Here is a 16,753-nt window from a genome sequence, read left to right on the forward strand (position 1 = left end):
GGGGAGAAGGCATGACCTCAGTAGTGGCAAGAATCATGGGTGCCACAATCTATAAGTTTTAGTAAATTTGGGCTCCTTGTCAGGAATTGGCTCAATTACGTTCCTCTTAGTATGGTCCACAAACCACCTCCATCTAGAGTGCAGTTGCTAGGTGCTTGCTCTCACCCATTTTCACATGCTACCTCACTGATTTTTATACATTCCACATTTTGAGTTCCTGGTCAAACTGCTACATGGCCAATGCCTGAAAATATGACCAATGCCTGAGTCCCAGAAGTCTGGAAAGACAATAAATATGCAGAGTCCAAGAAAAAGGACTGCCCACACCAACTTACCTGCAGCCCGTCGCCAGTAACACTCCAACTGCCAAAGCATCACAGCTAATGAGAAGTAAAACCTGTAGCTCTTTAATTCATCAAATATCTGGGTACTACAGAGAATAGAAGTGGTTGGAAAGATGAAACTTCTGGAATATTACATTTCTTCTAATTTTAAAGTTAATTTTAGCAGTGAAGCAAAGTAACAGCTTTCTTAGGTGAGTAGTCAAGTGAATCTTACCAACTGAACTAAGTCTTTTTTAAAGTTATTTGTACAAGTGTATGTCTTCTAAGGTTGCTTTTTACTTTCACATGTGCTTTGCAAATTTGCGTCAACAGTAGGAGAGGTTTTAGATGAATAGATTTCAGTCTTCAAAAATGTGACTGCATCCTTCATCTCTAGCTTTTCCATCTCCCAATTATTGACCTGATCAAAGAAAGAAGAAAACAATCAGTGTGCAACAAGGTGACACAGAAAATAAAAGCTAGCTTTAAGATCCAAAATATGAAAGTGACATCAGACCAACTGCTTTTTTAAAAGCAAATGCTACATTATAATTACTCATATTTTAAAGGCTAAGTAAGATTATTTGTTATGGTTTGAAGCTCTAACAATGAAAATTTTAAAACTTTAGAGGTCTTCTAAAGGGCACAACAATTCTTTTTTTGAATAATCTCCCTTAGAAGTGCCTCAGACAACATGAAAAAAACTCTCAAGTGGCAGCTCATAAAACAAAGGGGCATCTGAATCCATTTTTGGATTTGAATGTATTTTACATATATGCAGAACCAAGTGAGTGGCATTTAGGTAGAGCCCAACATTAACACAAATATGACTTTATTTGTAAGTTGCCTGCTTTATATAAAATATCTGGAAAAGCTGTGTGCTTGGAGTCAAAGTGATATAAAGAGAAATGAGGATGAACCCTGCTTTCATAACCATCTTATTTCCAACGATAAAAATCCTAGAGCAGCTTCACACAGGCTGATGAAATCAAGACTTACATTAACAACTCTTCTTCCCTATTCAAGATAATCTGGAAATTAAATATGGTTTCATGTGCCTTGAATAAGAAAGTATATTATCTACATGTTTCCTCTTCACAAAAGTAACAAGTTCACCAAATATAACATCTACCAAGCCCCTAGTAAATGATCGAAATCAGCTGAGTAGAAGCCAAGTCATGTACTAGACGCAGTCTTTTTCAAATAATACATAAGCTAAAAAACTTATTCTTATACTGTTGACACTTCTTTAGAGTTCCTATAACTAATTTCAATCACAACATTCCTAGCAGATATCAGAAAGTGAAAACTGTTTAATTTGCATTGTTGTCTTACCAAGATCACACGAAAACCCATAACTTTCAAATGCCTCATTTTGAGAGCAAAGAATCCTCGGGGGTGGGTGGAATCCAAACAGTAGACAGATCTAGGAACACATAGTACAGCTACTCTGAAAATGAAAATACACAATACGAGACTAGTTACTAATGAGATTAGCATTTACAATCTTGCTATATCCCTCACCTATCTCTGAAGATGGCCAAATCCCTGATGAGGAATATTTTCAGATATGAAAACACCCATTCGAAGGCTTCCCGTGCAGTGCTAAATCTTAATCTAAATATAATTATCTATGCTACTCAAAGTATTGATGTGGTTATTGCTGAATAGTAAATGCGCTGGTACAGTCTCCCACAGGAGCAGCATTTAAAGTGCAGAATAAGGAGACCGGATATAATAAAGAAAGCTCTAAGAAGGGAAATACTGTCAAAAAGATAAAAATCTGTATGTGTAACATAAATGTAGACGGTGTAATTTATTTTTTCATTTTTCTTAGCCTTTTGCAAATTAAATTCATAGGGGGAAAATGTATACCCTGATTTTCTCAAACTCACTCTGCTTGTTATCTAAGATAATATAGCTTTACATTTTTTAAGGAATGCTCAAATTCCTCATTTTTCAGCACTTTGGGTTATTTTGCTGCTGTTATGCCAGAGCAGTGGAGCACCCGAGTAATAAGAGATCTTTCAACAAGGATGGACAGAAGCCTTCCTTGAGGGCAGCCGGGTAACACGTACAACAGGGAAGACAGCAGCTGAAAGGGAGCCAAGGAAACTAGATGGATCCGAGCCAAAAGTGAATGACGAGGGATGGGTGGACTGGAGTTTGAATTTCCAGATTTTTCTGTGCTTCTTGCCACAGTATTTGTGTGTGTTCAGCAAGGCATGGGGCGGTATGAGTTCCTTGGGTTCTAGACCCACATCTGACTCATCTTTTTGTCTCCCACAGGCCCGGTGGAGCCTCTGCACGCCAGCTGACGGAACATGGGGTGTGCAGGATATTAAGGGACCTGGTACATCTGCATAAAAGGCAGCTCATGCTCACAGGCAGCATCCACCCACCCTCGCCCTTGTTCCTCCTACCCCACCCTACTTGCAGTATGTGAGTTCAAAAAACAACATGTGATTATCAATACCCTCTGACATATATACAATAAAGCTGACTTAAAAACTAAAATTCCTCTACATTTGGAAAGGTCTTAGTGACAAAGCACAGCATTTACTGGGTATTTGATTTTTATATAAGCCTTTATGCTTTATGCTATTTTATTATCTTATCAAAAGCTTACACTGACAGTTTCCATTACTTAACACTTTTTAAAAAATCATTAACTGTCGGCCCTCCCTGGTGGTGCAGCGGGTTAAAGCACAGCACTAAGAAGCTAAAGCCACTTCTGCATGAGTTCGATTCCCGCCTGCCCGGGAGGAGATCCACATGGCGCAGCAGACCTCTCCTGGCCTGCCCGCTGCTCCCCTCAGCAGTGCACTTCATCTATCTGCCTGTTCTGCTCCCCACTCTGTCTCCGGGGAAGCCTCTTGCCGCCCCTGAGCCTCTGGCCTGTACCCCAGTTCGGTATGCACAAATAAATCTTTTTTAAAAAAAAATTATGAACTGTAAAAACCTAACTTGCCTATTTCATTAGATGGCTCAACTTGAGTGGACTGTCTTCAATCACAGTGCCCACACTCACACCGAAAAGTGATACACAGAGAACAGTCTTTTGATGCATATCAAACCCCATTCAAGTATAAGGTCTTAGTACTATCACTACCATTTAATATGAAGTCTCTGAGCACCAAGATTTCAAACTCAGATGATTCAACAAATGAATATATGTAAGCAACCTTTGGATATTTGCAGCAGAAGTGACCACATCCATGTCAGAAAATGAAAGCACTTGATTCTTGTTAGTGTCCATTCTGATTTCAAAATCTGAAAGAAAAGAATTTATATGAATCTCTCAAACACTGCTCACAGATTTTGTTTCAAAATGTATAATTCTACCATCTGAGACATGGGAAGCTTAGAATGGAAGCACTGACCGTACCATGTGCCAGCACTAATCTGAGTTTTGTCACTATAATTTCATGTTTGTCAAGGAACCTTCTGAGGTGGGTCTTTTATTAGTGCCCTCTCGTACAGATGAGGAAACGGGGCTGGTAGGCCTCTAAGTCACAGCACTAACCGCAGCAGCTCTGGCATCCAAGCACCAACAGTGCAGCTCCAAGCAGAAGCTGTACCACAGGAAACTGACTCTGGGAACTCCCGGTCTTCTTCCAGAACAAGAGGGGAAACAAATAAAAGCAAATCACATGAATTCCCGTACCAATGTGGTAACTGTGGGGAAGCTGGACATTCTGTGAGAAGTATCCTTCTCCCAGAAGGTGACTGAGCACACTGGCAACCTTCACATTGAGATGCAGGGGTGAGGCCAGCAGCTGTGGCAGTTCTAGGTCTACGGCTTTGAGATAAGGCACCTCGCCAAGTTTTAGACAATTATCCAATATACGAAGCATCCGAACATTCCTCTCCATGTCATCTAAAAAAAAGGAGGACACATCACTAAGGAAAAATGTTAATGTCACACTTAAGAAATCATGTTAATACAACTGTATTTCTGATTGGTTTTCAGGAGAAAGCTGTCTCCTTAGTTCCCACAGTGCTCAGATCTATGATCTACACCCTTGGTTTAAATTATCTTTTTTTTTTTTAATTTTTATTTATTTATACATATAGAAATGGAATACAAGCCAGAGGTGCAGGGGCAGTGAGCGGATTCACCAGAGACAGAATGGGGAGCAAAACAGGCAGATGGAGTGAAGTCCCCTGCTAAGGGGAGCAGCAGGCAGGTCAAGAGAGGCCTGCCACACCATGTGGATCACCTCCAGGGCCGGGATCGAACTCACACTGAAGCAGTTATGGTTACTTACAGTGCTGCGTCCCTACCCATTGAGCCACCAAGGAGGGACCTAAATTATCTTTTAAGGTGATTTAGTCTAAATTCTTCACTGCCCAGGAATGTTAGTGAAAAAACCTCATGATTAACTAGGCAGAGCCAGGACTGGAATTCAGGTCTGCTGGGTTCATTTTCCCCACACTAGCCTGTTTAAATCAGCATATGGTGTTCCTTCCTCACAGCTCCACTGAAAAATTTCATGACATTAAAAGAGTTTAAACAACTCTGTTCTCACATCATCAAATTTTTTGTCTAGCCTGATACTGTTTTTTCTTTTTTAATAATATAGAACAAAAGTCAATAATAAACCTGATTCCAAGAGTAAATAAATCACTTCTTTGGCAACTATTTGGTGTCCTCATCACACACCATGCTGAAAACGTTGCTATTATTCAGCTTCTAAGTGACATGGAAGCATCAGGAAACAAACATCTCCAAGCAAGGCAGAAAGAACAACTTAACAATTTGAAAACTTGCCCTCTGAATAGGTGGATAAACTGAAAATAAAAGAAACCATTGTTCTTGCATTCTACATATAGCACCCATCATTAAAGGCGTCTCCGCCCGTTTGCAGGTGTGAAGCACCAACTTTTGACTTCACCATTATCAGTCCTTCCCTTAGTGGCATTGACTCTGCATGCTGAAATAATGTGGTCCATCTAAGACCCCGTTCAAAATCACAAAGCAGCCTTATCTTGAGCACCACTGAGCAATGACGTCCTACCTGACATCAGTAGTTCCTTGATGATGTCCTTTTTGAGAAGTTGATTAATAGGAGCCAGGGGGAAATGATTCATTGCGCAAAATGAACACACAGCATTCAACAGGTTTTCAGAAGAGATGTGATGAAGATAACCAGTGAGAGCATTAGTCATAACTTCCAGGAACCTTCAGGGGGACAGAGAAAAGTGACTTTCTAATATAAATAGAAGACAAGATCATGGCAGAGCTAATAAGGTGCCACAGAATCAACAGCTTCATGCATACACCTCCCAGGTCACAAATCTCCTCATAATAAACAATATTTAGTAAAGGTTGCTTTGTATGTGTCTTGTGAAGGGTAATGTTTTACAGGCTTTCACTTATCTAATTCCTATTAAAACTCAATGAGGTAGATATTATCCTCATAATTAAGATGAACAAACAGGCTCAGAGGGGTTGAGAAATCTGTGCAAGAGCAGACAGCTAGAAAGTAGCAGAGCTGGCACTGGAGCCCAAGTTGTCAGACTCCAGAGCCTTTTAGCCACTGTTCTAGATTTCTGTCATGAGTATGCCTGTAAGGTAGGCAGCACTATTACAGTTTCATAATGGTAACATTCTCCAACTATCAATACTCGGAGTTAACAGAACCACGTGCCTAATTCTGCACCAAGAGCTACTGCTATCCAATTAAATATGGATGAAGAGAGGAAAATCAAATTACATGAAGTCACTTAGCCAGGTCGACAGTGCTGACAAAGGGCACAGCCTCTGAATCAGGTCAGTCTGACTTTAGGACACAGTTATCTATCACTGTTATAAGGGGGGAAATGAAGTACCTATAAAGCATTGTACAGTTCAGAGGAAAGAAAGTTGACAGAGCAGCTTTGAGGGTTAGAATTCCAAGAGGTGGACAAAAGGGGAGAAATGATCCTCTGAAGCAGAGAAGAGCATTGGAGTCCTGCAAGTGCAGGCTGTCGGGCGAGTGAGGTCACAGCACTGCCAGGACTGACAGCACCGGGCACGTGTGCCCTGACAGCAGTGGGCATGTGTGCCCTGAGTAAGCCTGATTAGCAAGAAGGCTGCAAAGAAACAGAAGATGCAGCACACTGGGAGGTACCACGGGTAGGAGCAGAGATGCAGCAAAGCTGTGGTAGCTTAGATAGTACTGTAGGAGGGACAGAAAGAATATAGCAGGTTTGAGCGAAAACAGTGACGCAGCACTTGCCAAATGGAAAGCTGACTGAATTTGGAGTAAGAAGCAACAAGAAAGGAGCAGGGCTGCAGATGACTAAGTCTGGAGTTTGGGTGATCATCTCCCCTTAGTCCTCTCCGCTCCCTCTCCAGTGCTGCACCTCACACTTCGGCATACCGACCAACACGTTCCGTGCACATGCTGCAGTTTTTGTCCCTCACTTGAGTCTAGACTCCCTTCTCAGAATGTTCCTTCCTGCTTGTCTTCCCTTTGGTAACTCCGATCTTTTTAAACCTGCTCAGGCATGATCTCCACAGCATCACCTGGCACCCACCCTGACCCTGGTGGTCCACTTCACCACACCGGCATCCTACATATCCCGCCCACATTCCTATACATGCGGTATAAAACTCTACCCACCAATCTTCATGCTGCATTTGGCAATTATGTCTATCTTACCTATGATACAGAATCCTTTGGCAATAAGGACATGTCATATTTTCATCTTTATACTAAGTATCTGGAAAGTTAGTACAGTTAATGTTCATGTGATCAGAACATTAACAGAAAAAGGTGAGTCGAGAACAGCTGGAATCTCACCAAACTGTATACCTAAATATGTACAGCTTTCACTCAATACCTCCATGAGAGTTTCCTACACCTCAATAAAATGGTTTTCTAAAAAATGAAAAACAAAAATAATTTTGTCTGGAGTTTGCTAAACAGTAAATAACTGATTCCAAAAAGAATGACCTGACTTCAGAATCACTGAACTTGAGGCCTTGTGGAAACTTCTAAGCCCACCTGCATTCTGGAGCACTCTAATAACCAGAGATGCAAACATGAGATTATCAACTAGCTAAGTCTAGATCAAGAAGAACAGATACCAACTGACTGAAATGACAGAGTTTAAATGTTAAATGTTTCCTTCCTTGGGTTTTAAACCTAGGAAGACACTGTAAGTTTGACATATACTCTCTCCCAGAGGCCATCAGATAAATGAAATGACTAATGTGCATATCCACACTGCCAACGCCAACTTTGTACCACTCTTCTCCTTCCGAATTTACCTCTTTCCGCTCAACTCACTCCCCATCAAATCCGCCCCCTCACTTCCTCCTCCTTCATAAGGCACTCATTTCCTCCCTACTGTTTACCACTGCCTCTGGACTTTGGAGATCTGGCTCCTTAACTGCACCATCAAAATAACAAGGAGCAAACTTGGTTTTTTTTATTGTTCTCAGAGTACCAACTGAGGCAACTGCACATTTTTTGGGCATTTAAAAAATTCTGACTTATTAATCCTGGACCATCAGCCACACTCTCATTGTCCCATTTCTCCAGAGCAGAAACGTTAAGATGGGCTGCTTAGGGTCTGGGTAGGGTTTTCAGTTCGACACAACTGACTTTTGGGGCTGGTTACTTGTTTATTGTGGGCTATCCTGTGTAAAGGGGGATATTAGCCAACTAGTGTCCTTTGAACCACTGGTACTAGGAAAGTAGTACTCTCCTCTCTCCCCTCCCAGGCATAAAAACCAACGTCTTCAGACTTCCCAAATGTTCTCAGGGTGAAAACCAATGTGTTAGGAGAAAACAGAAAGACAACATTCAGAGCTTCCCGTCCATACTGATTCTCCCTTTGTATTTTTCTGGATGTCTAAGCCTTTATGAGCCCAGGTTATAGTTAGCTTTGTTACTCCTCCTCCACTTCCAGGATAACAAATCTATTGAACAAAATTATCCCCTGAAATACCTACAGTCAGCTGAGAACGCCCACAACCACTGAGTTCTCCCAATCACATAAAGCCTGTGGAGCTGTTTGTGCAGTATTAATCACCACTAAGACTGATGCATCTGTGAAGAAAGTGTAGCAGGTACACAGGAGTCAGCCTCATTTAAAAAACTAGGCCAGGAGAGTAAATTGAAATTGGGGAATACTTTTCAACTTTTATTAATGCTATCTGCCAGTCCTGTGGCACTTTCAGAATTAACAGGAATCTGGGTCTAGTTCCAGAGAATTTTGCAGTTCAGGAGAACAGAATTATGGACAAGTACTTGCAACTAAGTATCAAAAGCCTACTGATCTACAGGGAAAGGAAAGATATTCTGGAGAGAAAACAGGCATGAAAACAGTCTGGCACGTTTGAGGAATTGTTATACATGCTGGTGGAAATGCATGGGTGTGGTTTAAAAACAAAAAAAATAGAAAGTAGTAGTTTAGGGTCAACTGAATACTTAGGGTCAGAAGTGAACAATGAGCTCAAGTGCTAAGGGAATAGCCTGAAGACTATAGATCAAAATGCCTGTGCTGAATCAAAAGCTGTATCATAAAGAACAAAGAAACAAGAAGACACACAACAGCAAAAATAAAAAGAAATTCTGCTTAATTCATAAGTGAATGCTTTATGTCTTGACATGGACGAGGGGCATGAAAATGTTTACTTCTACTCCTAGCAGTGTTTATGATCTGTAATCAGAAAAGGTAAAGTACATACGCCTGGGTTTGGCATTTGTTGAAATGATTGAGAGACGAGTACACATGGAGAAGGGAGACGACATTTTTCATGGTTAGGAAGCCAGGCTCATCTACCACTTTCTTCATGACCAAATCCATCAAAGCAACAGGTCGAAAGCCAAGGTTTTCAAATGAAATGAGGAGAAAAATAACCTTATAAAGAGAATAAAGGGAAAACTTTTTAACAAATACTATATGCTAATGTCTCTTGAGCTCAATATTTTTAAACAGCAAAAGATATGTCCTGAATGAAGCTATTCCCCAAATAGGACAGTTATCTTTTCCTCACAATCTTTTCCATTAATTCTTCAATCAGGTATCTATTTAACAAGCAATCCCTTTTCATAAGCTGAGAATCACTGCCTATGCTGATTTACATATTTTTATTTTATTTAAAAATCAATCCTCCCCTACATGCTTTCCATTTAACAGACCTGAAAATTAAATATAACTTTCTAAGTTTTTCAAAATGACCAATTCAGTTTTGAACTGTTACATCTTCCACACTTAAGACACTTCCTAGAATACAGTATATGAAATAATTCAAAATTTTCTATATACAATGTTAATTTCTACAAACAAAAATAAAGTTGAAATATTATGACTAAACTAAATTTTTCAGTTGTCCTCACATTTGGTCATCATCATCATGATTAGTACTTCTCTTTCAAAACTGAGTTTCCATGGTAAGCTCAATATTCACCCTCACCTCCAAAGCAGCATTGTTACCATTACTTCATTGTAAAAAGAAGTTTCTACTAGCCACTTCACTTAGATCTTTATATTATTAACATGGGCCCTAAATTTGAAGGTTTTACTTTGTAGGAAATAACAGACCACACAGAAACAAAAAATAGATATAACAATTAAGTGTGATATCTTATTTGTCAAAACCATAAGCCTGCCATATCATCCATCTTTATTATTTTACTTCTAACCAAAAAAGTGGAAAAACTGGAAAAAAATACTAATTATTGAACCAACATAAAACCTTTTGAAAAACTAACAGAACCTTTTGAAAAATAAAAGGAACAAACACTAGACAACATAATTTTTATCCCTGATAGGTCAAAGATTTGAAATTATCTTAACAGGTAATCCCCCCACAGAAATAATAAAGAACTAATTTTTCAAGTCAATTTAGTATTGGAATATTTTGGCATATTAAATGCTATAAAGCCAGCAGAGAAATACTTAGAATGCTTATGTATTAATGTGCTTATGAATTAGTGTAAAACTTTCTGAGGTACGTTTTAAATGTGAACATACGTACTTGCTTCAACTTCCAAATGTCAAAAGTTGTAGTCACATAATCTGCTATTCCTCTGAAAAGATGTACATTATAGTATCGGAGGTCTCTGCAAGACTGCAATATGTTGAGAAGTATTTTTAAAGGACACCCATGGATATTACCTTTAAGAATAATTAAGAACAAATTAATGAGTTAAATACACAAAAAATTACCAGAAGGTTTTGAATATATAATCCTATACTCAGTATTTTTGTTTGTTTAGAAAACAAGGCACTATATTTTAATTAATAAATGTTGGACTAAAAGGATATTTTAGAGCTAACTGCATTGAAGATATTTTTCATATAGCAGCAATGTGTTTAGATCAAACAAAACACATGTCATCCCAAACAGTGTATCAGGTACTACAAATCATGAAATTAAAAAAAAAAAAAAAATGCCCCTTACCAATGACCAGTTTACTGCATTCATTCAGAAGTACAACTGAACGGTAGTTCATGGCAGCCAGTACCTCAAACATGCGCTGGCTATTCAAAAAAGAAAATTTGTCTAATTCTCTCAAGGCTTTCATCTAAAGAAAAAATAATAATAATATAGTTTTTGGTAAAATAAATAAAAATTAACACTTTGTTCTTAAAAACTTAATTTTAAATAAAAAAGATAATGTTTGAACAAAATGACCCAGAAATTCATAAATATTTTTATATACAGAAAACTATGAATCTAGTATTGCTTCACTTTAGCAAAGTCAAACCCAGTCCGCAACAATATATCCCTTAAAAAAACTGACTTTAGGAAGTTAGAGCAAGTCAGAAGAAAGATACATATGTATTTTTAAAACATGTATTTACCTTTATTTTTGTTCTGTATTTTTTACTGTGGTAATGTTGGTTTACAACACTGTATATGATGCAGGGGTACAGGACCACACCACATGTGTCTTCCCACACCGCGTGCCCAACGCCCTCTGCATAGTACCTGGGGTCCCCTCCCTTTACCTTACCCCCATTCTATCTCAATTGTAAGGTCAGATTTCTATGATTTGTTTGGTTTAGTTTTGTTTATGCCTTCATTTCTCTTTATGTTCCATGAGAATGATTCTTTTTTCAAATTCCAACAAGCAGAGAAATTTTGGAAAGTATTTACCTCCAGTTTCTTTTTAAGAGCAACTGGTGCATCTTTCCCAATACATTTCATCACAGCTTGTAATGTAAAAACGCGTTCTATATTCCAAACTTGATGATCAACTAGGATCCTGTCATCAAACACAATAAATACCATAATCCCAAGACCTTAAAACAGGATGAAAAATCTTAAAAGTCATTTGTTCTTCCAGTTCCTACGTCTAGGCAAGGAAGATGAAGCCCGTAAAAATGCTCTACCTGCAAACAGTGTAAGTAGTTAGTGAAGGATCCAGGACCAGTTCTGGAACTATTTTCTCTCACATTATTCTGTTCTCTTTACAGATGAGCAAATTACACCAGAAGGCTGTAGTATGATATCCCGATGCATACTCAATGAGAGAGGAAATTAAATATTATTCTCACTACCTGTGACTTTAGACCTCTTGCATCAAGTTTATAAATTGATGTTGTTACTATCAAGCTCCTTTTCAAACTGGCCCAGTATCATGTGTCCACACAGTACCCAAATGATCACTATGAATTGAATACATATTAACACTGTGCGCCCTAGATTACTTTAGATTTCAATTTTACTCACATCTTTTTTTCTGGCAAACACCAAAAGAAGTATTTACAGCATTATCTTATTCAAAGTCAGGATTTAAGTTTAAGATGGTAATAAAGACTGTAGCTACCAACAAAGACTTCTTCCACCCCCCCCCCCAAAAAAAAGCTTAGCCTTCATCTCAGTTTTTATTCAAGATATAAGAACAGAGACAGCCACATGAAGAAAGTGTTTTCTCACCGTAGTCCTGCTCGAAGAACGTCCACATTCTTGCATGGCTCCATTGCCTCTAAAACAGTTGACAGAACTGAAAGACATTTCTCATCACACTCATTGATACGTTCCTATTGAAATATAATTACAAAACACTACAGATGATGAGCCTATAGTTGACTATCTCACCCAACCAATACCACGGGACTGATGCTTTCAGTAAGGATTAAGTATCAAATCAATAATTCATATAGCCAGTGCCCAATAAACAGCATCTTCGGGAAATCAATGTCATATGTAACTAATCTTTCCAAATAACTTGTGAATACTTTTTTAGATACCATTAACATTGAAAAGCCACTTGATATTGATTATATTCCTTTAATACTAAAATTATTCCTACCTCTTCTTAGGACGTAAGGTCATCATGAAGACAAGAAATACTGTGATATAAAAGCTCCAAGGCATATGGGGAAATCTGCCCAAGAATATCTGTGCCCTTTCAATTTCCTGTATTCTTTCCTGGGTATCAAACTGAAACTTCAGCAACTTCACATCTACTATCACATTTTACCCCACTCTCTAGGTCTTATGGGGAGCCCCAGGCTTCCCAGATCCTTGTTTTAGGTCCCTTGGGTTAGGAGGCTAATTTAGATTCCAGAAATGACAGTGGGCATAATTTGGACAGTGAGTAGTTAACAACACAGCTTACCCAGTGTTCTTTAATTTAATCACGACTAGTTTCTACATCTCATGAAGTAAGTTATGATCCCAGTTGAAAAACTTAGGCTGAAAGAGCTATGCTCCTTTGTTAAAATTACATAAAATTACAGTCACAAAGTCTCAATTCAGAATCAGCTAATGTTTAAAATGAATAATCAGATTGGAGGGAGAGGGTCTCATTCCCTTAATATCTGCTATGGAAAGGAAAAACCCCTTCGCTATATATTCAAAAGGCAAATTCAAAGACACATTTTCCTGTCATCTCTAGCTAAAATGTCTTCACCACATGCCAGCAAGTCAATGAGACACAATCACACATACAGATATTTGTACTCCAAATATCCACTACTCAGGCCTCACTGATGCAGCTGCCATGCTAATGTGAAACCTGGTTAAAATCTACTAAGATCATGACTGACCAGGTCTAGTGACTTAGTAGAATCACTTTTAAGTAACTATAGAGAGAACAGTTTACCAAATAGGGGTTGTCTATGGTTTAAACAGAACAAAAATTTTGAAAATCCATTTGTAAAAAGGTTAACAGTTAAAAACTCTCATATACCTACAACCCATTTCTTGAGTTCTACTGGATAGAATATATGTCAGATCATCCTCAGGTAATTCTTGTCTTTTAAAAAGTAAATTTACTGTGATCACACTTCCTGAGGTACCCACTCTTCAGAGGTTATGAGCTATCCTTTCCTCATCACATCAGCATTATTTCAGGGACATCAAACAGAACCCTGAAATTAAGCATGGTCCCTCCAGCCAATTTCATCCTTCTTCCAATACACTTTCCACTCCTACAGTAAAATACAAGTCTTTACATGTTGACCCTTTGCTTAAAATACTTCAGTGGACTGCCAGTGCCAGAGGGATAAATCCAAACTCCTCATACAGGCATAAAAAAGGCTGCTTATGACAGGCTGCCTGTCAGCTTCCGATCTTAACGCTCTACCCCTTCCTGTTCTCCCCAACCACAATACACGCAATTTCTTCCCCAGTTCCTCCAACAGAATCCCATCATTTTGTATTTCAGCCACACTGAACTACTTTCAGCTCCCCAAATTTTCCAGACTTTCACTTTGGGATGCTGATCAAGAAATCTCAGAATAAAACACCACTCTGCTATCCATCCTCTCACAAACTGCTGGTCATTCCCAGAACTGTTTACACAACATCTCCTATTGGGCTTGAATCTTAGTTCTACAATGGATAGCTATTTGTTAACTCACAAGCAAATATTTATAAATGCCTACAACTAAATTAACAGATATATGATCCTGGGCAAATTATTTAGCCTCCAAAAGCTTCCATTTCCTAATTAGTGAATGAGAATAACAATACCTGTTTTAAAAGGCTTAAGATTACAGAAGGCAATTTTGTTTGCAAACTTGTACAGAGATCTACTTCAAACACTGATCCTATCTCCTTCTCCATCATCTCTTCCCATCATGGTGACCTTCTTCTGACTAGCCTTGAAATCCTTTGAAAATTATATTTTTCTTTCATTGAAAGCGCCACATGGTCGCTATTTGTTAACAATTGCATACCCTGTATTCAGCACAGTGCCTGTAACATTTTAAATGCATGCTATGTAGTGAAAATACTGCTGCCTACAAAAGATGTCTTCCCTTCAACATGATAAAGGCAGGAATCAAGTCTTCTATTTACTTATATCCCTAGTGATAAGTTCAACTCTGATAGTTGACACCCAATAAATGTGTACAGTCTGCACAAATCTATTAACTGAGTGTCTTTAGCCATCTTGTTTAATCACTAAGTTCATTTTATCATCTGCAAAACTGAGATAACATCAACCTTGTGGGTTCTAAAGAGGATTAAATACAATTAAGTGAGAAATCTAAGTACTTAATAAATTAGCTCCCTTTCCTTCCCTTTTCTCCTTCCTTCAACTACATATCTTTACCATGTATATTTTTAATCTGTCCTCACTTTCATTTATTCAAGGCCACTCAACCCTGGAGAAAAAAAAAATGGGGCAGGTTTTCACAAATTTCCATAGTTAAAGAAGTAAAACATCTAACTAACATAGTCTCCACATTATATATATGCAGAAACAATTATAAAGGAAACTACCAAACCACTGATCGTCCCTTTGAAGGAGACTACTTCTCTCATTTTTTCAAGATAAGCCAGTTTGAGTTAAAGAGTAGTTAAGTTCCTTTTGATTTTACCTGGGCCACCCTCAGCAAAGTCTGTACCAAGAGAGTGTTCTGAGGGATTCCAAGCCTCACTATAGCATGAAAACTGAACATCAGATGGTCATAGTGCATGATCTTGGCTTCTCTCATCATCTGTTCACACAGCTGTTTAAACGCAGGGTGGTTAAACATCAGTTGTTTTTCAAAGCGCTTCTGGTCATTGGACATCCTTTTGGCAATGGTCCACATTGCTGAGAAATAGTTACTAGTAGGAAATGTAGGTGCTTCTGAAAATGTATCTAACACATCACTAAGGGAATTACAGTCCTGACACAGTTTTGTAATGGTAACAGTGGTTGATCGTGATTCCTTAAGGAGAACATCTTTATCAGCGGTTTCTTGATGCAGATTTATTTTCTTCAATTCTTCATCAGAGACAAGAGAGTGCTTTGAGTCAACCGACAGTTTTCTCGGACAAAGAAGCCTCTCAGCTGAACGGGCTGGTAAAGTTCGTATACCCTTTGTTTGAAAATCATCATCTGTTTCAAATATTAAGGCATACTGAAAAAGATACCTCATAGATGACAGCCTGCTGCTATCCCAGGTATTTAACAGAAGATTTCTTAGATTCCAGCTTGAATTAATGATTTTTTGTCTGCAAAGTCCCAAAGAATACAGTCTCACCGTTTTGCTTTTTGGAACTAAAGTACTAAATTGTCTGAGATTCCATAAAAAGGAACCTGCTCTGTTATTCATTTTGATATCCTCTGTGACTTTCAAACGTTGTCAGTATTTCACAAACGTTGCTTCTACTAGTGAGAGACAACACATACCATCATTTTCCTGTATGGGAAAGGGTTGTGAAAGAAATAAAAATTACAGAAAAACTTCTACTTAAATATGTAACATGCACTTAACGGAGACTAAAATGAGGACCTATGGAAACTTTAAAGATTATATTAAAATTTCTATTTTTAATATGGGCTTCTTCCTCTCCCATCACAATATGTACACTATTTGAAAGAAGACAGGTTACTATAGAAGTAATCTTTACATAAAACAATTTAAAATAAGAGGATTTCTAGTAGGAGTAAGTTTAACAAAGCTTCCTCGGCCAGAGGGAATTTACATTAGCATTGCCTAGGGAATGCCTTTCATGAAAATTAAGGGTTTAAAGTTGATGAATACTTTCAACTTGGGGGTTTAACAAGGGTCGAACCTGACAGTTTTTAAAAAGGTGGGGGGGGGGGAGGAACTGGGCAAGAAAGGCTCGGAGAAAGCAGCAAACGAAAGCGATACGTATTGGCAGGTGGAAACAAAGACCATTCGTCACCGGGACCTATGTAAGGAACCCGTCCTTTCGGAGCTAAGTCGCCCCGTATTAACCCACCTCTCTAAATACGTGTTCCGAAAATAGAAGTCTGAGGAATTACAACAACACCCATTACGACTCTTGCTACCCTTCACTCACCTTACGGCAGAACCCCATGCTTATATACGGGCGCGGCCATACTAACTTCCCCGCGAACTGAGATATCGCGAGAGCTACGGATAGTTTCAGAGGTCAAAAAGTATGCGTTCGCGGCAGCATTTATTCTTGAAGAGCCTGCCTGTCAAGGAAAATGACTTGCTTTCTTACCCGCAGGGAAATAAACGTAAAAGAGTACAGGGCTTTTACAGGG

At 38.6% G+C, this 16,753-nt stretch overlaps 1 protein-coding gene across 2 annotated transcripts; it reads right to left on the reverse strand.

Moving 5' to 3' along the window:
* Positions 1-384: 384 nt before the first annotated feature.
* Positions 385-16,578, reverse strand: FASTKD2 (FAST kinase domains 2). Of its 2 annotated transcripts, XM_012724604.1 has the most exons (12): positions 16,543-16,578; positions 15,105-15,914; positions 12,211-12,314; positions 11,428-11,536; positions 10,729-10,852; positions 10,303-10,442; positions 9,010-9,182; positions 5,345-5,508; positions 3,991-4,203; positions 3,509-3,596; positions 1,659-1,773; positions 385-744 (listed from the first exon to the last, which is right to left on the reverse strand). In XM_012724604.1, the coding sequence occupies exons 2-12, from the start codon at positions 15,825-15,827 to the stop codon at positions 607-609; spliced, it is 2,091 nt and encodes a 696-aa protein (XP_012580058.1). In that variant the 5' UTR covers positions 15,828-15,914; positions 16,543-16,578; the 3' UTR covers positions 385-606. The 2 variants fall into 2 exon arrangements, with proteins under 2 accessions (XP_012580058.1, XP_012580067.1); XM_012724613.1 differs by lacking the exon at positions 16,543-16,578 and having other exon boundaries at positions 12,211-12,277; positions 15,105-15,169.
* Positions 16,579-16,753: the final 175 nt, after the last annotated feature.

Source organism: Condylura cristata, unplaced genomic scaffold (assembly GCF_000260355.1).
Source record: "Condylura cristata isolate star-nosed mole 26May11 unplaced genomic scaffold, ConCri1.0 scaffold00002, whole genome shotgun sequence".
In the NCBI taxonomy this organism is placed as follows: domain Eukaryota; kingdom Metazoa; phylum Chordata; class Mammalia; order Eulipotyphla; family Talpidae; genus Condylura; species Condylura cristata.

Bases quoted from the DNA above. Each gene is read 5' to 3' on its own strand.
- FASTKD2 (XM_012724604.1), bottom strand. From the start codon at position 15,827: ATGAATAACAGAGCAGGTTCCTTTTTATGGAATCTCAGACAATTTAGT. The intron at 11,537-12,210 runs GTGAGAAAACAC...GTTTGATGACAG, and splicing joins GTTCTTCGAGCAGGACTACG to GATCCTAGTTGATCATCAAG. The intron at 10,853-11,427 runs GTAAATACTTTC...TTTTTTCTTTAG, and splicing joins CTCTTAAAAAGAAACTGGAG to ATGAAAGCCTTGAGAGAATT.